Source organism: Schistocerca piceifrons, chromosome X (genome assembly GCF_021461385.2).
Source record: "Schistocerca piceifrons isolate TAMUIC-IGC-003096 chromosome X, iqSchPice1.1, whole genome shotgun sequence".
Lineage (NCBI taxonomy): Eukaryota > Metazoa > Arthropoda > Insecta > Orthoptera > Acrididae > Schistocerca > Schistocerca piceifrons.
In genome coordinates this window covers 283,105,744-283,133,336 of record NC_060149.1, presented here as the reverse complement: position 1 = coordinate 283,133,336, position 27,593 = coordinate 283,105,744, and the positions used below count along the sequence as shown (strand labels likewise).

Genomic DNA, 27,593 nt, shown 5'->3' with positions numbered 1-27,593 from the left:
TGAACAGCATTCCAGGGAGTGTTTTCCAACAGAATATCGCTCGCCCACATACCGCCGTTGTTACCCAATATGCTGTACAGAGTGGCTGCTGTCGCCTCGGACTGTTCGAGCACTAGCTCTGTCTCCAATCGAGCACATATGGGACACCGTCTGACGACAACTTCGGAGTCATCCATAACCAATATTAATCGTCCCTGTATCGACCGACCAAGCGTAACAGACATGGAACTCTATCCCACAAACTGACGTCCGGCACCTCTGCAACACAATGCATGCACGTTTGTAGGCTTGAATTCAAAATTCTTGCGGTTACACGAGTTATTAATGTACCAGCATTTCATGTTAGCAATGGCTTATCTCGCGCTTAATTAATCTGTAATCTTTGAATGTTAATGACTTAAATATGTTACTTAAACAAATGAATTCCCGAAATTCCATTACTCTCCATTAATTATATTTTGATGTTGCTTTTCTCCCGTCAGTATTTAAAGCCTCGATTAACCGAACCCGGGTCAATCGAAACGCGGGCTATCCGAAAGACCTGCAAGCATCGTAGAACCCAACTAAATATTGTACTACACGGAAACAATTCGAGAAGAGAGTTTTCATAACTATAACTAATGGGGAGAGATCGGCACCCAACCCTGATTGCTTCCCCAGACACCGACTCCTCATTCTAAATACAGCTACACTGCCAACAATAGCGCATTCTACTTCCGTTACCTGTGTATTTTTTTGTGCAATGGCAACTGAGCGGAACTGTCTTGCGGATACTTTCGCTGGTACATTAGCTTCTGTAAAAGAAGTTAAAACAGGAAGGTTATTCAAAACAGTTGCAGCTAATTACGGAGTATGTATTTCTGTAATTTCGCAATTGTTGAAGTCTAGATTTCTAGAGGAAGCTGTGACAAATCTTCGCAGAGAAACACTGCAAACCTCCGACTTTGAAATAATAGGCGAAGCTCTTTATCTTTGGTTCATCAAACAACGAGAAAAACGCATGACTTTCACTAGTCCTATAATTCAAGAGAAAGCTAAAATATTATCTGAGTTGTCAGGTGACGAACGAAATGATTCTTTCCTCAATCTCCGAGTCATTAAACGGGTTTAAAAACAGACATGTCATTCCACAATTTAACGTAGGTGTAGAAAAGTTATCTACAGACCTCGATGCAGCTGATGTTTTAAAAACAGAGTTTGAGGATTACAGCCGAGGCTGCACTAAGGACCATATTTACAATGCCTATGAAACGGGCGTTAATTTTAAGATGTTACCTACAAGATACTTAGCTTCCTTGAAGGATACGTCTGCCTCTGGACAAAAAATGAAAAAGGGCTGGAAACAGTTCTTTTGGCATCAAACTTTTCTGGCACGCGCAGACTGCTCCCAGTAACTATCACGAAGTTGAAGAGCCTCGAACTTCGACGGGTGTTCCAGAAATACACAACCAGGTTTTTATACAGCCCAAAAACTTCTTGGATGTGTTGTGGTCCTTCACTGAGTATTTAGTGATCAATTGCACCGAACGTTGTGAAGTTTTTAATCTAAAAAATGTATCCCTAAACAAGCAAACTTATTAACTGACAATACGGAGTATCGATTGTAGTATGTTTCTTTGCCGCGCGGGATTAGCCGAGCGGTCTAAGCGATGCAGCCATGCACCGAACGTTGTGAAGTTTTTAATCTAAAAAATGTATCCCTAAACAAGCAAACTTATTAACTGACAATACGCAGTATCGATTGTAGTATGTTTCTTTGCCGCGCGGGATTAGCCGAGCGGTCTAAGCGATGCAGCCATGGACTTTGCGGCTGGTCCCGGCGGAGGTTCGAGTCCTCCCTAGGGCATGGGTGTGTGCGTTTGTCCTTAGGATAATAATGGGTAAGTAGTGTGTTAGCTTAGGGAATGATGATCTTAGCAGTTAAGTCCCATAAGATTTCACACACATTTGAACATTTTTTATGTTTCTTTCCTCCGAATTTTACCTGTCCAATTCAGCCACTAAATGAAGTGTAATAGCAACATTTAAACGGCACAGCCGTGGTCTATGTTTGAGAACCATCCTGCACGATAGTGACAAGCACAACAAAAAACATGATTGAACAGCTGAGTATAGTAAATATGAAATTTACTTGTTTGCACAAGCCTGGAATAATGTAAAAGCAAAAACTATAGAAAATTGCTGGAGAAAACTGTGTGATGTTCTTGAAGAAGACGACTAGATAAATTTTGAAAATTTGACAGATATGACAGAAAGAATTCGCGGATGCGAAGAGTTGCATATGTGCAAAGTGAATGAATGGCGTCGTCGCGGACGTTTCGCAAAAAATCGCGAACCAAGAAAAATGTACTCTCTTCGTGTTAAATAATGCGTTCTCGGACAAGATTTTAAATTACGTTCTCCTGAAGTGACCACATACTTCTTCCCTTGCCGTCAACATCCCGAGAACTGGAGGCCTGTGGTTGTTATTTCGCCGTACAGTACTTCGCGCTAGGGCAATCAGCGGCTATAGTGAGACGGAGCGAGTGACAAACAACCGAGGTGTGAGAAGTTTAAATGCTGTAAATTCAGAAGTTCATAAATGCGTACTGTCACAGTCATGGGCCAAATTTCTACGCTGGATCGAATATTCGAGCTGACATCTTGAAAATGCGCTTTTTCTCCTTAAAATTTTACGTTGAGTTGATAGTGTTTCCTTGTCAGATAGGTTTACGAAAGTTATTGTTATTATTACAGTCGTCAGTCCGAAGACTAGGCCAGCATATATTGCGCAGGTCTTTTCGTATCTGCATAACTGCGTTACCCTAAATGAGCATATTGGACAAAAAAATTGTCGTCCCCCAGCATACATCATGCTAATGTAGTGTAACACCGTCTCTAACATTGACAATGACGTTCAGTTCGACTAAGAAGAGAGTCCACAAGTCTCTTAAGTATCCAGATGAACACACTCGTTGATGATTAGATCCTGTGGAGCTACCAAATTGCTGAGTTTCATCCGCTGTTCCAAACAGTCACAGAATTTTCTATCGGATTAAGATTGGGTGCTTTAGCAGACGGTCAGGTTGCGATGTAGTATCCAGGTGTTCCTCAAACCAGGAACGTATGTGTGTAGCCCTATGAACAGAGCTGTTGACATCATGGAAGAGAGAAGAACCCATCATGAAGATGTAAAAGACAGGGCAACACTTGGTCAGCGTGAATATTGAAATACACATTTTGTTCCACGCTCGCGGTAGGTTGAATCAGTAGACTCACGTCATGGTTCAAATGGCTCTGAGCACTATGGGACTTAACATCTGTTGTCATCAGTCCCCTAGAACTTAGAACTACTTAAACCTAACTAACCTAAGGACATCACACACATCCATGCCCGAGGCAGGATTCGAACCTGCGACCGTAGCAGTCGCGCGGTTCCGGACTGCGCGCCTAGAACCGCTAGACCACCGCGGCCGGCGACTCACGTCATGAAAACACGCCCAAAACATCTTAGAACCAACAGTGGTCTGAATTGCACCCACCACATACAGCGTGTTAAACGCCTAATTGCAACCTCGTTGCCATCGACGCCTTACATCATTTGAACAGAGGCAAAATTTCGGCTCCTCTGACAACATTACATGCCTCCAGTCAGTTACTATCCAGCTTCTGTGTTGTTTGGACAAATGAAGCCGTGTAGCTTTGCGTGAGCAATGCCCCTTTGCCAGGTATCCAACTCCACATGCCCGATACTTGTATGCATGAGCCAAAACGTTACAACCCCTGCCCATCACGTGACACAGTAAGCGAAAAGCGGTGCAGAGACGAACGTGGAATCATTCTAGCAATGATTCTGATCTCAAATGGGGAAATCCACCAATATAAACGACTTTGACAAAGGGCAAGAAGACCTGGGTTCGAGTCCCGGCCGTCTCACAAATTTTAATTCATTTCTTCAGCTTCCATCATTATCGTAGATAAAGGGCAAATCCCGCCTGGGCACGAGCATCTCGGAAATGTCGAAGCTGGCCAGCTGTCCGAGTGCTAATCTTGTAAAAACCTACGGAATGTGGTCGAAGGACGACGACGCCACGAGTAGGAACAAGCTATTGGACATCCGCGCCTCATCACGGAACACTAGCTCGGAGGTTTTCCCTCTCTGTAAAGCAGGATACGTGGAGAACTGTAGCAGGCACCAGTGTTCCAGAGCACACTGTTCTGTATTCCCTGTTGAATGTGGTGCTCTGCAGCAGACGACGTCTGTGTTTTCCCATGTAGACTCAGTGACATCGTTGATTACAATTGCCATGGGCATGAATTATCAAAATCTTGATGTGTCCGCCAAAGGCAGTGCCAGAAAAACACACACAAACTATCTTCTCCAATGAGACTTAGTTTGGGACATAATAATTGAAAACCAGTCACTTCTTGAAACTTTATAGCAGATTAAAACTGTGTGCCGGAGCGAGACTCGAATTCAGGATCTTTGTCATTCGTGAGCTAGTGCTCTGCCAACTGAGCTACCCAAGCACGACTCACGACCCGCACTCCCAGCTTCACTTCCATCAGTACCTCGTCTCCTACGTTCCAAACTTCACAGAAGCTCACCCCCGCAAAACTTGCAGAACCAACACTCCTGGAAGAAAGGATATTACGGAGACATTGCTTTGCCACAGCCCAGGGGGATTTTCCAGAATGAGATTTTTCACTCTGCAGCGGAGTGTGCGCTAGTATGAAACTATTGACTGTAAGGAGGGTCGTGAGTCGTACTTGGTAGCTCAGTTGCCAGAGCACTTTCCCGCGAAAGGCAAAGAACCAGACTTCGAGTCTGGGTCCGGCACACAGTTTTAATCTGTCATGAAGTTTCATATCAGCGCACACTACACTGCAGATGGAAACTCTCATTCCAGTCTCTCCTTGAATACTGAAACAACAACATCTACATCTACATTTACATTTATACTCCGCAAGCCACCCAACGGTGTGTGGCGGAGGGCACTTTACGTGCCACTATCATTACCTCCTTTTCCTGTTCCAGTCGCGTATGGTTCGCGGGAAGAACGACTGCCGGAAAGCCTCCGTGCGCCCTCGAATCTCTCTAATTTTACATTCGCGATCTCCTCGGGAGGTATAAGTAGGGGGAAGCAATATATTCGATATCTCATCCAGAAACGCACCCTCTCGAAACCTGGACAGCAAGCTACACCGCGATGCAGAGCGCCTCTCTTGCAGAGTCTGCCACTTGAGTTTGCTAAACATTTCCGTAACGCTATCACGCTTACCAAATAACCCTGTGACGAAACGCGCCGCTCTTCTTTGGATCTTTTCTATCTCTTCCGTCAACCCGATCTTGTATGGATCCCACACTGATGAGCAATACTCAAGTACAGGTCGAACGAGTGTTTTATAAGCCACTTCCTTTGTTGACGGACTACAGTTTCTATATGATCATTCCACTTCAAATCGTTGCGCACGCATACTCTCAGATAATTTACAGAAGTAACTGCTACCGGTGTTTTTTCCGCCGTCATATAATCATACAATAAAGGATCCTTCTTTCTATGTATTCGCGATACATTACACTTGTCTATGTTAAGGGTCAGTTGCCACTCCCTGCACCAAGTGCCTATCCGCTGCAGATCTTCCTGCATTTCGCTACAATTTTCTAATGCTGCAACTTCTCTGTATACTACAGCATCATCCGCGAAAAGTCGCATGGAACTTCCGACACTATTTACTATCTACTAGCCCAGCGTCTTAACTTTTAACCTTACTGTGGACATTAACCAATTTAGTACTACGTATGATACAATTTCAGAAATCTCATCCACGCTGAATGCAGTACGTAACATTCTACAGATTTTCTTAGATCCAGCAACATGTTTCATCGAAATACAACGAAATTTTATAATCATAGAGATGATTCTCCAATATATCCCCTTCATTTAAGCAATGTTTTGAAATAGAAATGAGTGAACAACCAGCTCTAAAAAAATGATTCAAATGGCTCTGAGCACTATGCGACTTAACTTCTCAGGTCATCAGTCGCCTAGAACTTGGAACTAATTAAACCTAACTAACCTAAGGACATCACAGACATCCATGCCCGAAGCAGGAGTCGAACCTGCGACCGCAGCGGTCGCTCGGCTCCAGACTGTAGCGCCTAGAACCGCACAGCCACTCCGGCCGGCTAAGCAGCTCTAAAGCTCCAAAAAATTTTCGTAGATACTACACCCATACTGTCACACAATTAATTGTGGGAGCGCATATGCAATGAAGTCGTCATAGCAAAGATAGTCATCCAATACCTGCATAATGCTCTAATGAGGAAGGAATAAAACATTTCACGGAAAGTTGCAGTTATCACAATTTTTTGCTGATGTAGAACAACAAGATATTACAATTTGAAAACAGGGAAGCAACGTGGTCATGATAAGAGAACACAATAGATAGTAAAGCTGAAATATAATTATTCCAAGTACGTTTCTGCATTAAGTGTGTACCCCACTCTTATAACAGAAATGAGCATTTGGCGTTAACTTTCTATTGGTTAAAATCGATTCGAAGATACATATAAACAAAAAACTTCCAAAATAAAACAAAATGATATTTTTATCCCTAGTAAATAAGAACTCATATTACAGGCTGGTAAAATATAACTGACCCAGAAAATATTTCATGCAACTTAACATAGGCAACCCAACTTACATCACGTGCACCCAGATGATAAAATAGTTCATGCACCTTAAGATAGGCAACCCAACTTACATCACCTGCTCCCAGGTGGTGATGTATGTTGGGTTGCCTATATTAAGGTGCATAAAATATTTCCTGGGTCAGTTGTATTTTTGTTGTTTTGTGTCTGCGCTTCTATTGTCATCAAGGACGAGAAATAAGTGTGTATTTTGCATTAGTCTCCACCCTTTAGTCAGTGCCAGAAAAAGTTTAACATGTTTTCTGAAAGAAACAACGATCAGTGTTACTGTCGGAATCAAGGTTTCTTCATCCCTTTAATGTCACAAGTTACGGATGAAATCACCACTATTTCACAACAACCAGTATGTGCCTGCAATAAAGGAGCAGTGAGAGAGACAAAATCTGTGACGATTCAATGCAACAAGCAACATACCAACAACTTATTACCTATACCAACAAAGTACCACTTAGTGAACGTCGTTGTCCGAATTGCGAACAGGATGTTATGGTTCTAACATTGATAATCTCTTACAGGTGTAGATACGATCGTACATATGCTAGGAACTTCACGCAGGACAAAATTAGAGCGCGCTAAAATATCGTTTCCTTCATTCTATTTTCTTTTCGTACGTCAGAGTTAGCCGTGCGTTAAAGGCCAACGAAATTGGTGCAAATTACAGACCGGGCAGTCGTTAAATTACATAGTACGGATGCCAACATAGAACACAGATTGTCAGGTACCTCATTTTCGCCTCTTAACGAGTTCACCATTTTTCTTTCTTTATACTGATACCAGGAGAACAAAATTTACACACATTCATCCTAACTGCTTACGCAATAATCATAGTCTGCATTTTTTTGTGCTGTGTAAGTGTCGGAGTGGTGAAATGAAATCTGACGAATCTGTTTTCCTTCTTAATGTTCTCCGTATTTTTGGGGTTACGAGTAGCGGAAACGGCAGAACTATGTCTTGCATAACCTGTGTGTTTTCGAGCAACTTGGTATAGCTAACAGAGAACTAACTCTGAAGGTTAATAAATGCAATGCAGTAACGTAGTGTTCAGTTAGTCAGCATTTTTTTTCTACTTTATTGTCGCTGTTGTGTAATCTTTTAAGTAAACAGTGTGTAAGAAAGGGGAAATTTATCTTGAATGTCTGTATACGCAAGAATACCATTACGACATTTTGAACCTTGTATATACGAGGAATGGAACTTTAATAGTGGCAACTATTTATTTGCAGCTCGTAAAAAACAGATACGTGTTTCAAAGTTTTACTGACCTTCAGAGTAGTCACCAGCATTGTTTATAACCCGTTTCCAGCGATGTGGGAGTCGTAGGATACTCTTAGCAGTGCCAGTTGTGTTGACTGTTCGAGGGGCGCGGTCTATTGCCCGACGATTTTGTAGTAATTCTGAAGCGAATGCCGTGAAGTGTTTCCTTCAGTTTAGAAATCGAGATGAACTCACAAGGACTTAAGTCAGGAGAGTACAGTAGGTGGTATAGCACTTAGCAGCCCCATCAGTCAAACAAATCAGTAACAGCTTGCACAGTACGTGCTTGAGCATTGTCCTGCAGAATGATCGTCAGGTCCTGAAGAAAGTGGCATCACTTCGGTCTCTGTGCTGTTCATTTTTGGAACACAACCTACGTCCAGCTTAGAGACAGAAGTGATGACACTTTCTTCGGGACCTGACCATCATTTTGCAGCACAATGCTCAAGCACGTACAGTGTAAGCTATTACTGATTTGTTTGACTGATGGGTCTGCTAAGTGCTATACCACCTACTGCACTCTCCTGACTTAAGCCCTGGCAAGTTCAACTCGATTTCTAAACTGAAGGAAACACTTAATGGCGTTCGCTTCAGAATTGCTACAAATTCGTCGTGCAAAAGACCGCGCCGCTCGAACTGTCAACATAACTGGTACTGCTAAGAATGTCCTACGACTTCCACATCGCTGGCAATGGGTTATACATAATGCTGGTGACTACTTTGAAGGTCAGTAAAACTTTGAAACACGTATCTGTTTTCTACGAGCTGCAAATAAATAGTTGCCACTATTAAAGTTCCAACCCTCATATTTGTGATGAATTAATTGCGTGTTTACATATTTATTGATGCTTTAATGTGTGGCCCATCACCTATATTACTAAAAGAACAAAAAACCTTTAATGTAAGATTTTGTTTAGCTTTCGAGAAACAGAGATTACAGTGTCGAATGAAAATCTGGACTGTAGAACTGATTCCACATTTAATTCAGGTCTCTTCATAATAGATTGGATGTATCAGTTTACATGACAGAGGAAGAGCACGACTACACTAACTACAACTATGATTGACTACGAATTTAAAGCCGGCCGGTGTGGCCGAGCGGTTCTAGGCGCTTCAGTCTGGAACCGCGCGACCGCTACGCTCTCAGGTTCGAATCCTGCCTCGGGCATGGATGTGTGTGATGTCCTTAGCTTAGTTAGGTTTAAGTAGTTTTACGTTCTAGGGGACTGATGACCTCAGATGTTAAGTCCCATAGTACTCAGAGCCATTTGAACCTGCCCCAGGTAATGTGAAATTGACCACTAGGTGTCACAAGATTCGGATCCGCCTGTTTAAAAGGGACGAGGAGCAATTTGTTGTCAGTAGAGAAGAAGTAACAGTAGAATGGGCTCGTTTAGGAGAGCTCAGTGACTTCAACGTGGACTAGGCGCTGGATATCACCTGAGTACCATATCCATTAGAGACATATCAACTCTTCTAAATATGCCCAAGTCGACTGTTAGTGATGTGATTGTGAAGTGGAAACTCGAAGGAACCGTCACAGCGAAACCAAGACCAGGCCGACCTCATGTACTGATGCATAGGGATCATCGAGCAGTGCGGAAGATGGTCGTTAAAAATCGCATAAAATCAGAGGAAGAAATCATTCGTGAGTGCCAAAATTGCTACCAGTAGCCCACAAAACGAAATGACTGTGTGTAGAGAATTAAGAAGAGTAGGGTACACTGGTCGGGCAGCTCCTCAGAAGCCACACATTTCTGCAGTCAAGCGGCGCTTGAGGTCGTGAGAAGTGCGACGCCGCTGGACAGTCTGGAAACAAGTGATTTGGAGTGATGAATCGCGCTGAACTCTGTGGCACTCCAATGGAAGGGTTTGGATCTGACGAGAGACTGGAAAACGTTACTTGCTATCATGGGTAGCGCCAACAGTGAATTATGGAGGATGTGATGTTACGGTACGGTAATGTTTTCCCGTGGTTACGGTATGTTCCCCTTATTGGACTCAAGAAAATACTAAATGCAGAAGTATGTGAAAATATGTTACAGCATTGTGTTCTGCGTACAGTAGAAGAACATTTCGGAGACTGTGATGGTTTGTACAACCAAAAAAAAATAAAAAAAATAAAAAATGCATCCTATAATAAGGCAGAACCTGTGAGACAATGATTTGTGATAATTAACGTTCCTGAAATGGAATGGCCTGCCCAGATTCCCGACCCGAATCCAGTGGAACACCTTTGGGCTGAGTTTGAACGTTGACTTCGCTCCAGACCCCCAGCGTCCAACATCATTAACTTCTCTGAGCTCTTGAGGAATAGTGGGCTGCCAATACTACACAGACATTCAGACACCTCATTGCAAATGTTTCCAGCAGAGTTGAAGCCGTCATATGGGCGAAGGACGGACGCACCCCATATTAATGTCTACTAATATGTGTCCGGATACTTTTGATCAGATGGTGTACAATAACTGATTAGGAAACAAACAGTCTTTAAAAAAAATCAGTTGTTCATATAGAGACACTCAGATGCACTCTAGGTAAGATTAATTTCTTACTATAATATGTGCTTCCCTTTAGCTCTACATCTGGAAGTTTACAGTGTCGTTAAAAATATCTGTACTGTAAAATATGGAACACATCCTTCAATTACGATGATACACAATAAATGTTCCACAGGAGATGCAACTATGTTTTGACTAGAAAACAAAGAGAATAACTTCCAGTAGCAGGTACGATAATACTGCAGGCGATCTGCAATATCAGTTGCAACAACTTTAACCATTAGCACACTAGTGCATCAGCCCAATGAATGTTCACAGTTTTCACACAGATTGTGTGCTTTTATCATACACGAAACAAGTTACTTTGCGTGAATGTGGTTATGGAGGCAAGGCCTCAACGCGTTATTCCAAGCATTCACGATAACAAAGGTTCAAATGGTTCAAATGGCTCTGAGCACTATGGGACTCAACATCTGAGGTCATCAGTCCCCTAGAACTTAGAACTACTTAAACCTAACTAACCTAAGGACATCACACACATCCATGCCCGAGGCAGGATTCGAACCTGCGACCGTAGCGGTCGCGCGGTTCCAGACTGAAGCGCCTAGAACCGCTCGGCCACAACGGCCGGCATTCGCGATAACAGGAATGGATCATGACATGACGCATTCGAGTGATTGCTGGGATCGTTCCTTCTACAGGGCAATGGCAAATGTTTGCCCCAACTGAGATATTCTAGTATTCAATAATTAACCACAATTACGCTTCAGAACATATTTCTCGACCATGATATTGGAAGGTTAGTGAGTGCTGTAAGGTTTAATCACCAGACATTCGGCATTCAATAATGTCCAAAAAATGTAATAAGCAACGTTTTGAAATCGAAGATAAAAATTTAAAGACAGTAAAAGATGTGAAAAATCTCGTTCACGATATGCGAACAGTCGATATTGAATATGGTTATCTCGCGCTGCTACACATGATTTTCATCGATCTCGCATGCGCTCTTTGAGGTGGTGTAAGAGATCTATAATAAACTGATTTCGTTTCTGAGGAAGAGCCTAGTGGAGTCTGCAGGTGGCTGTTGGGCTTCATTTTATCGTTATAATATGTCTCAGGTATTCTCCGAAGGAGGATGTATTTCCACATATCTAAGAATATCGCCGTGCAGATAAGGCTGGTTGTCAGTCCTGCTGTTGAATGATTACTTTGGGTTAACCTTATACTGAACCTGTTGAGAAGGTGATTTCAAGTTCATTATGCAGTCACGCAGTTTAATGAACACCTCACAGACATGAAATTAAAAAGGAACTAAAAGGTGCTGTTTTCTTGAAGCGATTTGCTGAAATGCACTGAAACAGTTCTTCATCCATGAGAGTGCTAACAGTTCGCGGTTCGTAGGAATTCACGGAAAGCAAAAGTAATATCTGTCGTTCCCCCAAGGAAGTGTTATACGGCCTCTGCTGTTCCTGATCTACTTGAATGATTTAGAAGACAATCAGAGCAGCCTTCTTCGATTGTTAGTAGATAATGCTGTGATTTACCTTCTTGTAAAAACATCAGATGATCGAAACCAATTGCAAAATGATTTTGACTCTAAACAACGAAATGTGTGAAATCATCCACATGAGTGCTAAAAGGAATCCGCTAAATTTCTGTTTCACGATCAATCACATAAATCTAAGGGCTGTGAGTTCAACTAATTTCTTAGGGATTACAGTTACGAATAACTTAAATTAGAACGATCTCACGGATAACGTTGTGGGGGAAGCAAACCAAAGACTGCGATTTAGTGGCAGAACACTTAGAAAATGCAACAGGTCTACAAGAGAGATTGTTTACACTACGCTTGTCCGCCCTCGTCTAGAATATTACTGTCCGGTGTGAGATCTGTGTCACCTTGGATTGAAGGAGGACATCGAAAAAGTTCGAAGAAGGGCAACTCGTTTTGTATTATCGCGATGGTCCCGGCGGAGGTTCAAGTCCTCCCTCGGGCATGGGTGTGTGTGTTTGTCCTTAGGATAATTTAGGTTAAGTAGTGTGTAAGCTTAGGGACTGATGACCTTAGCAGTTAAGTCCCATAAGATTTCACACTCATTTGAACATTTATTATCTCGAAAAAGGTATCATATGCGAATTTTGGTGGCAATCATTCAAAAAAAGGCATTTTTTTTGTTGCGGCGGGATGTTTTCATGAAATTTCAGACCCAAACCTTCTCCTCAGAGTGTAAAAATATTTTGATCGCGATCACCTACATAGGGAGAAATGATCATTGTGAAATAAGAGAAACCAGAGCTCGCAATTACGAAAGATGTGTTCAAAACTCGCACCAAACGCCTCGAGCATTGTGTAGCAGCGGACGGTCGCCATTTGTCCTATGTAGTATTTCGTAGGTAAAATTGGAAAATCATTGTACCTTCTGAACAATATTCAGCTTAGTATCGCGATTAGTTTGTGTGTTATCCAAATTTGAAATCATCAAAATATTGTGAAATGTCCTCTATTTGACGTTCAGAACTCATGTCAATTCCAGAAAGCTGTTGGATGCAACTCTCGAGAATTGTAGAGGAAATCGACTTCAGAGCTCTCCGATCGACCTTAGTTCAGTACAGGTAGAAGGATTTTTGAAGTGCTGCGTGGCTCTGTCTGTAGCTCGTGCGAGTGGTAACTGTTGGATCGTTGGTTCGAGCCTCGGATCGGTCATTCTTTCGTTCTTTTTCGTTCATTTCGAATAACTACGAAATTAAAATATAAAACTGAATAGAATATGATATAAAATGACAATATGAAGAGCGATCATATGATGTACATAATTTTTTATTGAACTGTCTTGATAGCAAAGTTTTTTGGACAAAATTATAGACGGTTTCGGCTATACAATAATCATCTTCAGAATCTACAACAGAAATAAAAGAAAAGAAAAAATCATTACTGTTTGATACAAAAAGAGAATAAAAACAGAGGACAGAAAAGATAAAATAAACACGATATAGCTCTCATTGCGCTGCAAGGCAACATGTCAAAATTATATGAATCAAAACTGCCATGCATGTTTCAACAGGACGTATACAGGATACAAACCGATCCTAGACATCGTTGATGCATGAACAACGTACAGATATTTACACAAAGTAGTGAAAAGAAACTTCAGCTAGTAGCTGGTCACAATTTAACAAAACATTCAAAAATAAAATTTGATTACAGAATTCACTGCCAGGAGACAAGTAAATTTTTCAGATGGTTAAATGTAAAAAAACAATTTTTGCTTACTTACATACAACTAAGAATACTTTAAAGAACTGTGCTTTTAAATGAACCTTCTTTTAACTACATTGTGTAATTATCTGTACGTTACGCCTGCATCAGCGGGGTCTAGGTTCGCTTTCTATCCTATAAACATCCAGTTACAACATGCATGGTAGTTGTATCCATATCTTCCTACATTGTTATGACGTGTTATAGTACAGCAGAATGAGAGGTATAGCGCGTTAATGGTATATTTTCTGTCCACTATTTTCAGTCTCTTATTATATTTAGTAGTAACGGGTTTTTTTCCTTCTTCCTTTACTTCTATTGCAGTTCTGATGATGCCTATCGTATAGCCGAAACCGACATTTCTGCCCAAAAAACTTCGCGATCACGACAATTAAATGATAAATTATGTAAATGTAAAAACAAACAAATTTATAATAATCAACATACATCTAATTAACATTTTTATGAAAACATAATTGACTCTTTATTTACTACAAAATCTTTTCGTGTGGATTTTCTAGTGTACAATAGAACAAGTCTTCTGCTAGTAGCATTGCTTCATAAGGAACTACCGCCAATGGTGTTGGTTTGACGAGATTATTTTGTCCGAGGATTTGCTCGCAACATACAAGGGCATTTCTCATGCGTTATCTTGAAACTTCATTGCATAGGAAGTCTTCAGCATCATCATTTTGTGCCGCTGAAGGACCAGACAAGTTTATGTCATCCATTTCCGACATGAAAATCTTTCTTTTTTTTCTTTCGTAGTATTAGAAGATTTTCACATATAATGCTGCAGAACACTATCTGCTGCTTCGGCAATGAACGCTGAAATGCTGCTATAGCCACAGCCATCCCATGCAAAAGATGTCGTATCCCTTCCAACCGTTGTGGAATTTACCAAATGATTTGTCTCCAAGCAGCAACCGTCATCAACTAATAGTAACTTGCGTTCTACACAATTTGCAAACACACGAAGATAACAAGTACTGTTAACTCTATAATATCGCGTTTTCCCTCAAACCAGATGCAATTTTCATAAGCTATGATAATCAAATATTATCATATATTTGATTAATTTTGTATTTAAATGATGTAATTATTCGAACTGGACAAAAAAAATAATGATCGAAGTGAGACTCAAACCAGTCTTTCAGAGATTAGCAATCTCGAGTTCTACCGATAGAACCACGCGGCCTGTCAAAAACTGTCCTACCTGTAGGTCGCTCGGAAAACTACAAAGTTGAGTTTCTCGAGAATTTTGTAGGTTTTTAGTTCTGAAATAAATATACCATAAATATAAGAAATTTCAAAACTCCGATTGTCATATGAGCCCTTGTTAGATTTTCCGTAACGTTTTACTCCTTATAAACAGTAATTCCCACTCTTTTATGCCGGCCGGGGTGGACGAGCGGTTCTAGGAGCTACAGCCTGGAACCGCGCGACCGCTCCGGTCGCAGATTCGAATCCTGCCTTGGGCATGGATGTGTGTGATCTCCTTAGGTTAGTTAGGTTTAAATATTTCCAAGTTCTAGGGGACTGATGACCTCAGAAGTTAAGTCCCATAGTGCTCAGAGCCATTTGAACCATTTTTGAACCCACTCTTTTATCTTTCTCTTTTTTCCTTATGGTTATATTTCGGACACTAGTTTATGATCCGTCTCTAAGTTGCTCGATGCCAACTGGTTCACCGGGATCAGCGCAGCGTTTAAGGTACTGTGCTCGTTTTCGACTCAAGGGAATTTCAGTTCCTATTCGACAAAACAGTTATAAACTTTCCATGGTTTACCTGAATCAGTTTTGACAAACATAGGAATAGTTTCATGAAACTTGATACCCATTACTTCCTACTCCATGCTCATCCACCTCCCTCCCCCCCCCTCACCCCACCCTCCAGTTTTTGCTCCTCCGCTAATACTCACGCCGTCTCCTTCGTTTAGTTCCTTCAATAGCCTACCGAATTCCTCGACATGATTGGAGATGGATTATTTCTAGCACCTAAAAGAAAATAAAGATAAAACCTCCCGAACGACATTGTGAGCGATCTATCATGTTTACTGCTCTTAGAACATCGGAATTAGTTGGGATGAGTATGTTTAAGAGGGTTACATTTTCTCACTCCGACTATTTACACACATTGATGAGCTAAAACATTGCCACTCACCACTGTGAGATGGAATGCCACCGGGTGGCGTTGTGGACGCGTGATATGCTAGTGAAAGTATATAAGCAGAGCTGAGACGATTTCTATTCTAGAGTAAGTGGAAAATCCAACCATATAATAGAATTTGAAGAAGGGCAGATTGTTATGGCCAGGCGCCTGGGGAATATCACGGTTCTAGGCGCTACAGTCTGGAGCCGAGCGACCGCTACGGTCGCCGGTTCGAACCCTGCCTCGGGTATGAATGTGTGTGATGTCCTTAGGTTAGTTAGGTTTAATTAGTTCTAAGTTCTAGGCGACTGATGACCTCAGAAGTTAAGTCGCATAGTGCTCAGAGCCATTTGAACAATTTTTTAATATCACGGAAACGGCGAAGCTGTTCGGTTGTTCGCATGCCTTGACCACCAAATTCGCCAGATCTGAACCCGATGGAACACACCTGGGACATTATTGTGCACCAACACCGCCCCTACAAACCAGCGACCCATAATTTACGTGAATTGCGTAACCTATGCATTGAGATCTGATTACCACATACCTCCGGAAACCTAGAAAGTATTTACGGATCCGTGCCATGCAGAATCGCTGCCGTATTGCGTTTCAAAGGTGAACATAACAGGTTATTAAGCAGGATTTTAATGGTTTGGTTCATCAGTGTATGTGAGACTCTTCACGTACGAAGTCTACAGTGATTTGCACATTCTACTAGGATACGGTTAAATTTTGATTAATGGTTCTGAGCACTATGGGACACACACATCCATGCCCGAGGCAGGATTCGAACCTGCGACCGTAGCGGTCTCGCGGTTCCAGACTGCAGCGCTTAGAAACGCACGGCCACTTAAGCCGGCTTAAATTTTGATTACTTAAATTTAATAACAGGTTTGTCATTATTATTACACAGTTGTGTGTGTGTGTGTGTGTGTGTGTGTGTGTGCGCGTTTGAGTGCAGCAACTTGCATTGATTTTAGAGTAAACCACATTTCATGCGAATATATTTATCTTTAAAATCTGTGGTAAAATATTTATTTGCCTGTATACGTACCCAGAAAGATATAAATGCAAACAGGTAATTTATTCATGTTACTAAGAAAATTAGATCAGTGTGGTGCATGAGTGATCATTCCATGATTAGCTGAAAGCGTTAGATGCTGTTTGTTAGTTAAGTGCTATCACACAAACTGGTATTTACCTTATCCCGAAAGACGCGGTGTCTGTCTGCAGCGATGTGTTACAGGTGTGGGAGTCGGACTGACAAGAGACTGTTCCACTTTGATGGTGGCGCAGTACTTCAAACGGCGCCGCGAACTCGTCGAAATCTTCATTGTGTCTGGCAGTGGGCTGGGAATTGCTGTCATGTCAGTATTTATCAAGGGCGCCATCAGGTGAGTGCAGTAGATGTCTCTTATCTTACTTACATTAGTTTTCTTTCGTCTTTTTAAGCTATCAATGATGAGTATTTCCGCACATGGTGATTTATAAAGCGACTTCAGAAGAAATGCAGGGGCTCCTTTGAGAGGACTTCGTTATCATCTGTCAACTTCAAGTAATAAAACACTGTGACAGGACATAATTTAGTTAGAATGTGTTGCATAGCACTTTTTCTAACTCGAATAAATGCATTACAAGACGTAGGGTGAAGAAACGGGTGGAGCTCCTCTGTCTTGATTCGCTAGACAAGCCCTAGCACGCACCTGGATCTTTCAAACAGCGCTGTCAGCCCTGCTTAAGTTTCAATGATTACCGTGGGGAGCAACGCTGGACCGTCTTGCTTTTCTAATACCTGGATCGTTGGTTAGCCACAGTATCGCTTTGGTCATAGAAACGAGAGCTAAAAAAGAGTATACGCTGTTAAACTTTGATTCCTATATATTTGAAATCTGCTTTTGTCATAGAAACAAGAGCTAAAAAAAGTATACGCTGTTAAACATTGATTCCTATATGTTTGAAATCTGCGTTTTCGTAAGAGTTTTAAATGGTTTGTACGAAATAACTCCACTAGACCCTTCCTGTTAAGCAAACGTATAGTTTGTAAAATATGTACATATCTCGATATATTCCTTAGATCATTTTGAATTTTCACACACTATTTTCTGTCAGAGTGAATGGCCATTATACCGCCAACTCCAGCTATTTCTACAGAAATGTTTGTTCCGCTCTGTGACCAAGTGTAGTTGTATTCTTTGGTTGTAAGTCCTCTGGCCAAATCATGTGTCTGGTCTCAGTTATTCTGGGTACGATCGTGTAGTTGTCCTTGGATTTATTTTCCAGCACGTTCACGGGATGGCATAATTAATTAATGTTGGCTAGTCCATAGCGGTTGACTTCATACTTCTTGGAAGCGAGACCCGTTAGTATAGCGATGTCTCAGGTTTCCAATTTTAGACGGTGCATGTTTCACTGTCGTGATAGTTTGGCTATACTTTACTAACCTTATATGCGGAATCCACCTTTTGTTTATGTTTGAGGTGTATATCATTCTTTCCCGTCATTCTGAGAATTTTCTGATCTTATCGGTATTTTCACATTCTTGCTGAAATATTGTAACATTACTGCACAAAGAATCGTAAATACAAGATTTGACAATAAGTCAATTCCAGTACATGCAGTGTAACATTTATTTGCTTGTAGTTAGGTATTTCTCCACTTCTGTACAACAAGCTTGCCCGTTTCATCTTACAATACCATTTTCAAGCGCACGTCTGGGTGAGGTGAATACCTAATCTTAGTTATGTTTTATTTACTATCAAGAACATCAGTTTAATAGATTACATTTCTACTTGCGTCTAGGTGGAACAGATGATCACATGACATCCAGCGCCCAACTGTGAGCTTATTGTTATGAAATATTATTATTATAATCCTTTAGTTTTTATAACATGAAATTTTTCGTGACAATAATTGTTTGAAAGCTATTTGACAGTTGGGATCCTTAGATGCTATACGTTCACAATTTTTTTTATCTTTAGGAGTTAGAGAAGGTGTGTTTGTTGCGTAGCTTACTACTTTCAATTGTAATGAAGACTTTAATAAAAATGGGAAAGGTAATGTTAATCAGGACACTGGAAAGAGTTGTCACCTAAATAACAATAGATTTATTCATTTTTAACATCACAAGACACTAATATGCGGTCTATGGTGAACAAAGTGATCAGCTGGGGATCATCACACGACACTAACCAGAACTAATCACTTTACCTGACTTCATACATGTGAATCCGTGGTATGGCCCAAAAACTACGCTACTATCAAGCATCTATGCTCTACTAATCTATAAAGAAAAATATGGTTCCAAAGAACAGGGTGCTGTGAAACATATATTGGAGACCTACGCCGTAGCAGCGAATACTTTACCCTTCTGCTGGTCAGTGCGGCACACCACGATGCGTTCGGCGACTGGAGTCATGGACGGCAGCAATCTGTTATTAATGGTGCGCGCACGAAAAATGGCGGTCTCGCGTTCAGCTAATTCGTAGTGCAGGTACTTCCCTATGAGCCTCTGAAACCCCGGTGGATTCTAGTGTGCAGGTGGACCCGTTTGCTGGTCTGCCAAACCAATTTGACTCCGTGCCACGACTATGCGTGACGGAATATGCCAAATGTTTAGACGGCCGACTCAAAACAAATAAGTACATCCACGCATCAATTGTTGTGTGTGTGATGCTAGGAGCAGTATCTATGATTCAGATGGTTCAGATGGTGACTGGCACAGGCTCTAAGTGGCACACTAGCAAAGGACCCAAGTCCGGCCGTTTAGGTAAAGACCTGCAGTTCTTCACTAGCGACACGCCAGTACAAGAGTGACCTCTTCTCTTTCTCTCAGCTTTCCTCGCCAGCTCGGTAGCATAGCACATTTACATCTTAGATTACTCCCACTTTAGCACAAGCCAATCACGAGCTGGAGTGCAGCATTTGAAACGAGGAGACGGCCCCTTTGCTGTGCATACACAGATTTCACTAAACCGAGACTTTAAAGTTAATTGGGAGAAAGGTAAAAAAGATTCAACTTCGCAGCAACTTTCTCATGCATTTACTAAAGAATAAAAACATTATGGGGATGGAACCACAGCACTCCATAAAAAGATCATTATATCCCCTGTTGAGTCCATTTCGAACTTTCAAAAGAATGGCCATAGACTCGCCAAAAGCCTCATGCCTTCACAAATATGTTTTGAAACAGAGTCTGGACGTCTGGGCGCCACTGACCTGTCTCACGGAAATTCGCAGAAATGCACAGTTGTCTCTTCGGCTTCCTGCCAACAAGGGCCCATCCTCTGCCTTATTGCCAGTCTTCAATGCTCTGCCCTTTGCAGTGGCGACTCCTCGGCGCTAGTCAGCCTACCTGCATGCGGCCGCCGACCGTCGGGAGCCATCCAACGTGCCTGCACAATGAGACCGCAAAACTCGGCAGTCCACAATTGTTTTCACCAAGGTTCTGCAGAAAAAAGGCTCCCCTTGGCCATCAGCCTCCATACACTTTTACTGCAGTCTTTTAACTTGGCACCCTCGTCCTTTGATTGCAGGTAAGGCTTACTGCTATTCCCTCACTACAGCACAAAAGCCAGAGCGTTAACTATTGCCCATCATTTCATCATGATGTATGAAGTCAGAACGTATCCAGGTATAGCAACCAAGTAATAAAGAAAATCTTCCCTAAGAACATTCAGTGGCATGACACCGTATCAGAAGTGAGAGTGCCATACAGTCTCTCACAACCTCCCCGTTGCTCTCAAATTAATTCTTGGGGAGTTTCTCACTTTAAAATGGTTAGTGTGACACAAAAAAGAATAAATTGTGACACTTAAGTTGTGTCGTTAACAAGGAAATAAACATAAATCAATCTTTGTTCACCATAAACCTCAGCACAATGTTATACCCTGTCTTTACCACATTCAACCAGGGGTCATACATACACTCTCTGCTGCATGCCTACAAAATTAAATCGAGAAATAAAAATGTGATGGGCATACCATCGGGTCTTATTCTGGTAGACACAGTCTTAAATGACAATTACTAAACGGTTACAGGTTCGTGCAGACATTTATCTACTCATTCATCCTGAAATTGGGGCCAGAGAAGGTTATTTCCCTAACCAAAATATAATCATGTTGTCTTGAGGATTCTCTGCCTCATGGAAAATTAGTACCCCTGTTCAATTATACACATGGCTGCATTCATTCCTTGATAGAACATCGATCGCAAACGCTCTCACATTCACCCAGTATAATAGATTCCTAGTTTTCATTTTGCATGTGTCATCTTTTAAATTTATTTCTCTAACATGTGTCAGTCTGTTCCTTTAGTACAAAGATGCAAGTGTCATCACAACAAAACAACATATAAGTGACACTAAATAAGTGAACCTTTACACAAAACGAAAAATAATGCATTAGTTCATTAATAGAAAATGAAACTTTGTAAGAAAACACAGAAAATATATGTGATCTCGTAAAAATGAAAACAGCAAGGCATATATAAAACATATATAAAACAAACGTACATGTAACAAATTAATGAAAACAACAAATACCTCCTACAGCTCCCTTCTCAAAGGTCTTTAGGGAGTCCGATTTTTAAATTTACAATTGTCACACGAATAAACACAGCGCCACACGTCATGTAACAGGTCAGATGTGGCAGCTTTGAGCATTGAGTTTGCCAAGATGTGTTACCCCATTTACCCAGCATATAACGTACAGGCAGCACCCTCGGTGTGGCAGGGCCTCGTCTGTCAGTGGCAATCAGTGGCGTCTCGATTACTGACTGTCTTGGATGACGTGGTAGTCGGCAATGCGTTGCCATTGTTGAAGACGTTCATGGGATGACCCGGGCAGCATATGGACACAGGTTTGAGATGAATCACCTCCCGCCGTTGCCGTCTGCGTCGATACGTGTCTCCAGACATGTAAGTACCTCCATTCAGCGCTCCGCAGCACGCCCTTGTGCTGCACACTCGCCCTTCCATTCAGCGGTGGTTCCTCAGGACCTTGGAGTCGGAAGCGGCGGCGGAAGTACTCGCATGCCGGCAGGGCTTCAGCCCTTTGTTGACAGCTCGTGGCACGAAGAGGCTCGTCTTCACCTGCCTCCATTCACGTAGCCAGATGACCTCATGTCGACTAGCTGCCCTGCGGTCACTATGTGGGTCACTACTCCCTGCTGCGACACCCCCGGCTGACAGGGCTGGCGGACGACCTTGACTGTCGCTTCAGTCCTTGGCGCTCCATCTGTTCAGCTGTTATGGCCGGTCCGGTGTCAGCGACCTCTCCAACTGCCTGATGCGTTGCCACCCACTCAGCTTCTGTAGTCTGCACAATGCTTACATGGGGACTTAGTGTCGTGTTTTTACAAATATGTTTACAGCCGAAGTACAGTGAAAATTATAACGAAATTGGAACGGATTGCTTTATATGATTACTCCAAAGATAAAAAATTTTTTTAAAAATTGAAAAAAAGAAAACAAAATCTTGCCGGCCGAAGTGGCCGAGCGGTTCTAGGTGCTACAGTCTGGAACCGCGCGACCGCTACGGTCGCAGGTTCGAATCCTGCCTCGGGCATGGATGTTTGTGATGTCCTTAGGTTAGTTAGGTTTAAGTAGTTCTAAGTTCTAGGAGACTGATGACCTCAGAAGTTAAGTCCCATAGTGCTCAGAGCCATTTGAACCATTTTGATAACAAAATCTTATTCTGTTCTACAAGTAATCTTTTATTTTATTATAGGAATAATTTTAAATGATTAATTTTCTGTGTCTAAATCTTTATAATCTTAGGTAGTGATGAGGTGGTGTAATGTATGATAGTCCAGTGTTAATTTCCCACAGCCTTTCATGCAACTCAAAGCACTAAGCCGGTTTAGACTACACATACACTTCAGTTACTCTCCCACCATCTAAGTCTACTACTTATTCATGCAACACAAGTACTAAAGAAAGATATATGAACTACTGAAGGTACTAGACAAGAAAGATATATGAACTACTGAAGGTATTAGACTTTCCATTATTTTTTGTTTTTATGGTGGCACTTATGCTGGTGTAAGGCGTAAATCTCGATGAGTGCCGACGTCCCCAGTCTGCTCTCTATCCTATGTGGCAATATAATTATTCTGCAAAATTCTCTTTTTGCTGAAACTGACACAAAATTTTCTCCTGTTGGCGTACAAATTTTCCACTCCAGCTCCTGAAACAAGCATAAAGAAGCAGAAGGTATTATCGACATTTAACTGCAAAGCAACATTTCTTCTGTTCTTCTCTTTCTCACAAATTGATGGTGCGCCTCGCTCACTGCATAAACATACCAAAGTGACTCGCACATTCCGTGCTAACACCACATAGTACAAACTATCGCCAAAGATCTACCACTCAGTCGCTCGCGAACTACTCGCAAAAGCCCACACGAATATCATCGCGCAATAGTGAGGAAAACCACATGCGGAAACCGCAAGCGAATAACCACTGTGAACAACAGTCGCATAAGACGCGATAGCTCATCTGTGTAACCACACTCGAGTAAAGTAGCCCATTCGAGAGAAACATCGCACCAAAGGCGAAATCCATAGACAAAAAACACACCACAAATACATCGCGCCACTGGCGATGACAATAATCAGCTCACAGCGAAGACACAGTGCACTGGGCAAGGGTCACAAAGCATGGCGAAACACACAAGAAAGTCAATACGCCCCTCATGTGGACAATACACAACCATCCTGCAAAACCTCTATGGGTCTCGCAAACTAAACTCAATGATGCCCCTCTCACACACTATACAACAGAACATAACCCTCAGCCGCCTTATGCTTTTACTGCAGTCGTTTAAATCGGCACCCTCTTCCTTTGAATGCGGGTAAAGCTTACCGCTATTCCTTAAATAGAGCGTTAACTACTGCCCTCATGAGGTATGAAGTCAAATCATATCCAGATATAGCAACCAAGTTATAAAGACAATCTTCCCTAAGAACATTCAGTGGCATGACATCATATGAGAAGTGAGAGTGCCCTCATGGTTAATTGTTTTCCGTTTTATCTATGATTTGATATGTTTATCCTTTATCGTGGTGAAAACTTTCAGTAAAATTTTGTAAGTACTGCTTGTGTTTCAGATCATTTTGGTTATTGAGTAAGTCATGTGGGCAATTTGTTGTACGTATGTATATCTCCAGCTCTTCCAAAATACTCATAATACGTACTTTCGACATTTTGTGTAAAATTTGTACATTGTTATCAATGTGTTCCGCTTTGTGGCTTTCATCTTTAAGACGTAGGTAGGATGTTGATTGATTGCTTTCACATACTCTAGTATGTTCTCTGAATCTAATGTAGATGTTTCTTCCTGTTTGACCAACAAACGGGAAGAAACATCAGCATTAGATTTAAGAACATACGAGAGCATGTGAAATCAGACATTATTATACCTACTTCCTAAAAATGAAAACAACAAAGCAGAATACATTGAAAACACTGTATAAATTTTACACAAAATATCTGATGGACATACTTTGAATATTTTAGAAGACTTGGAGATAGACACACAAACAAAAAATTTCCCACATGTCTTACTCAATTAACAAAGTCACCTGAAACACAAGCCCTAATTACAAAATTTTACTGAAATTTTCGACCACGAGATAGGATAAACATACGAAATCACAGATAAAAAAATAACCATGTAATATCTATGCAACAAACACGCCTTCTATGACTCGTGAAGATAAAAAAAAATGTGAACATATAGCATCTAAGGATCCCAACTGTCAAATAGCTGTTAAACAATTATTATCACGAAAAATTTCATATAATAACAAACATGTTATAATAATATTAATATTTCACTAGAGTAAGTTCACTATTGGCCCCCGGATGCCATACGATCGTCCACTCCTCCTAGATGTAAGTAGAAATGTAATTTATGGAAGTGGCGTTCTTGATAATAAGTAAATCGTAAATAAGATTCATTATTCTGAACATCCACAGGTGAACTTGAAAGTGTAGCCGAAACAGGCAAGCTTGTTGTACTGAAATATCTAATTACAAGCAAATAAATGTTACACATCAGCTATTAAAATTGACTTCTTGTAAAGTGTCATATTTCGACGTAGCTTATTCTGCAGGACCTACTGACAAAAATAAATAAATACAAGATGTTACACAGCTGATTAATTTCTGCACTATCTCGTGAACCACATTTCTGCCATGGTTAATGTACTTTTGAAATGCCTATTTTTATGAGACTATCACCATTATAGATTATTTTGTATTAGATTTTAAATATATTGCCTATGGGGCCAAATATGTTCGAATAGGCTCTGTACAAAACTTTTGTGTAAGTTACTTAGATAAGTAGCTATGTACATTTTACCATTCTGACTTGCTTTCTGCAATTTGCCGCTGAAGATTAGTATGTGACCTGATACCTGTCCGACCTATCAAAAATTTAAAATAAATTCTCTGCAGCCGATGTCTCCATTTTAGTCATAAAAAATAAAGTTCTTGAGAAAAAAGATGAAACTGTTACATCAAGGTGTGTTGCATGCCGATGTAGTGTATGGCTACTGTGCTGGAACAGTCACCGGTGGACGACTTCCGGCGCACCTGTCTCACCTCATTTGTGTTAGACTTGCACAGGTATGCATGGCTCTGGCGGAGTCGGTTTTGATGAATTAAATTTCCTTGCTATTCTTCCAATGAATCTCAGTCTATTATTTGCTTTTCCTTGCTACTGTTGTTATGTGATCATTCCATTTAAATACGCTCCCGATTATAACTCCTACATGTTTTACGCTAGATACTGTTTCCAGCAATTTGTCACCAATGGAGTAGTTGCGCAGCAGTGGATTTCTTCTCCTATTACTACGCAATATGTTACATTTATTTGACGTTCAGTCCGTGGACAATTCACTTACTCTCGACAGCTCCTTTTGCAAATCGCTGCCGTCTTTTGGAGTTGCTGTATTCTTGTAGACAACCCTGCGAACAATCGTAAAGAGCTTCCTACGCATTCTACTAGATAATTTATACAGGGTGTTACAAAAAGGTACGGCCAAACTTTCAGGAAATATTCCTCACACACAAAGAAAGAAAATATGTTATGTGGACATGTGTCCGGAAACGATTACTTTCCATGTTAGAGCTCATTTTATTACTTCTCTTCATATCACATTAATCACGGAATGAAAACACACAGCAACAGAACGTACCAGCGTGACTTCAAACACTTTGTTACAGGAAATGTTCAAAATGTCCTCCGTTAGCGAGAATACATGCATCCACCCTCCGTCGCATGGAATCCCTGATGCGCTGATGCAGCCCTGGAGAATGGCGTATTGTATCACAGCCGTCCACAATACGAGCACGAACAGTCTCTACCTTTGGTACCGGGGTTGCGTAGACAAGAGCTTTCAAATGCCCCCATAAATGAAAGTCAAGAGGGTTGAGGTCAGGAGAGCGTGGAGGCCATGGAATTGGTCCGCCTCTACCAATCCATCGGTCACCGAATATGTTGTTGAGAAGCGTACGAACACTTCGACTGAAATGTGCAGGAGCTCCATCGTGCATGAACCGCATGTTGTGTCGTACTTGTAAAGGCACATGTTCTAACAGCACAGGTAGAGTATGCCGTATGAAACCATGATAACGTGCTCCATTGAGCGTAGGTGGAAGAACATGGAGCCCAATCAAGACATCACCAACAATGCCTGCCCAAACGTTCACATAAAATCTGTGTTGATGACGTGATTGCACAACTGCGTGCGGATTCTCGTCAGCCCACACATGTTGATTGTGAAAATTTACAATTTGATCACGTTGGAAAGAAGCCTCATCCGTAAAGAGAACATTTGCACTGAAATGAGGATTGACACATTGTTCGATGAACCATTCGCAGAAAGAAATGTACCCGTGGAGGCCAATCAACTGCTGATAGTGCCTGCACACGCTGTACATGGTACGGAAACAACTGGTTCTCCCGTAGCACTCTCCATACGGTGAAGTGGTCAACGTTACCTTGTACAGCAGCAATTTCTCTGACGCTGACATTAGGGTTATCGTCAACTGCACGAAGAATTGCCTCGTCCATTGCAGGTGTCCTCGTCGTTCTAGGTCTTCCCCAGTCGCGAGTCATAGGCTGGAATGTTCCGTGCTCCCTAAGACGCCGATCAATTGCTTCGAACGTCTTCCTGTCGATACACCTTCGTTCTGGAAATCTGTCTCGATACAAACGTACCGCGCCACGGCTATTGCCCCGTGCTAATCCATACATCAAATGGGCATCTGCCAACTCCGCATTTGTAAACATTGCACTGATTGCAAAACCACGTTCGTGATGAACACTAACCTGTTGATGCTACGTACTGATGTGCCTGATGCTAGTACTGTAGAGCAATGAGTCGCATGCCAACACAAGCACCGAAGTCAACATTACCTTCCTTCAATTGGGCCAACTGGCGGTGAATCGAGGAAGTTCAGTACTTACTGACGTAACTAAAATGAGCTCTAACATGGAAATTAAGCGTTTCCGGGCACATGTCCACATAACATCTTTTCTTTATTTGTGTGTGAGGAATGTTTCCTGAACGTTTGGCCGTACCTTTTTGTAACACCCTGTATACATTGAAAACATTAACGGCCTTATCACACTATCTTGTGGTATTCCTGAAATTACCTTTACAGCTGTCGATTTTGTTCCGTTGAGAGTGACGAGTTGTGTTCTCACTGCAACACTGCACAGAATTCTT

The 27,593-nt window shown here is 41.6% G+C and overlaps 1 protein-coding gene across 1 annotated transcript in view; it reads left to right on the top strand.

Moving 5' to 3' along the window:
* The window catches only part of LOC124722312 (monocarboxylate transporter 2-like), a 130,222-nt gene that overhangs the window by 3,004 nt on the left and 99,625 nt on the right, over positions 1-27,593 (top strand). Inside the window, exon 3 of the mRNA XM_047247492.1 lies at positions 17,104-17,251. Coding sequence (XP_047103448.1) covers positions 17,104-17,251 — 148 coding nt within the window. The remainder of the gene's footprint in view (positions 1-17,103; positions 17,252-27,593) is intronic.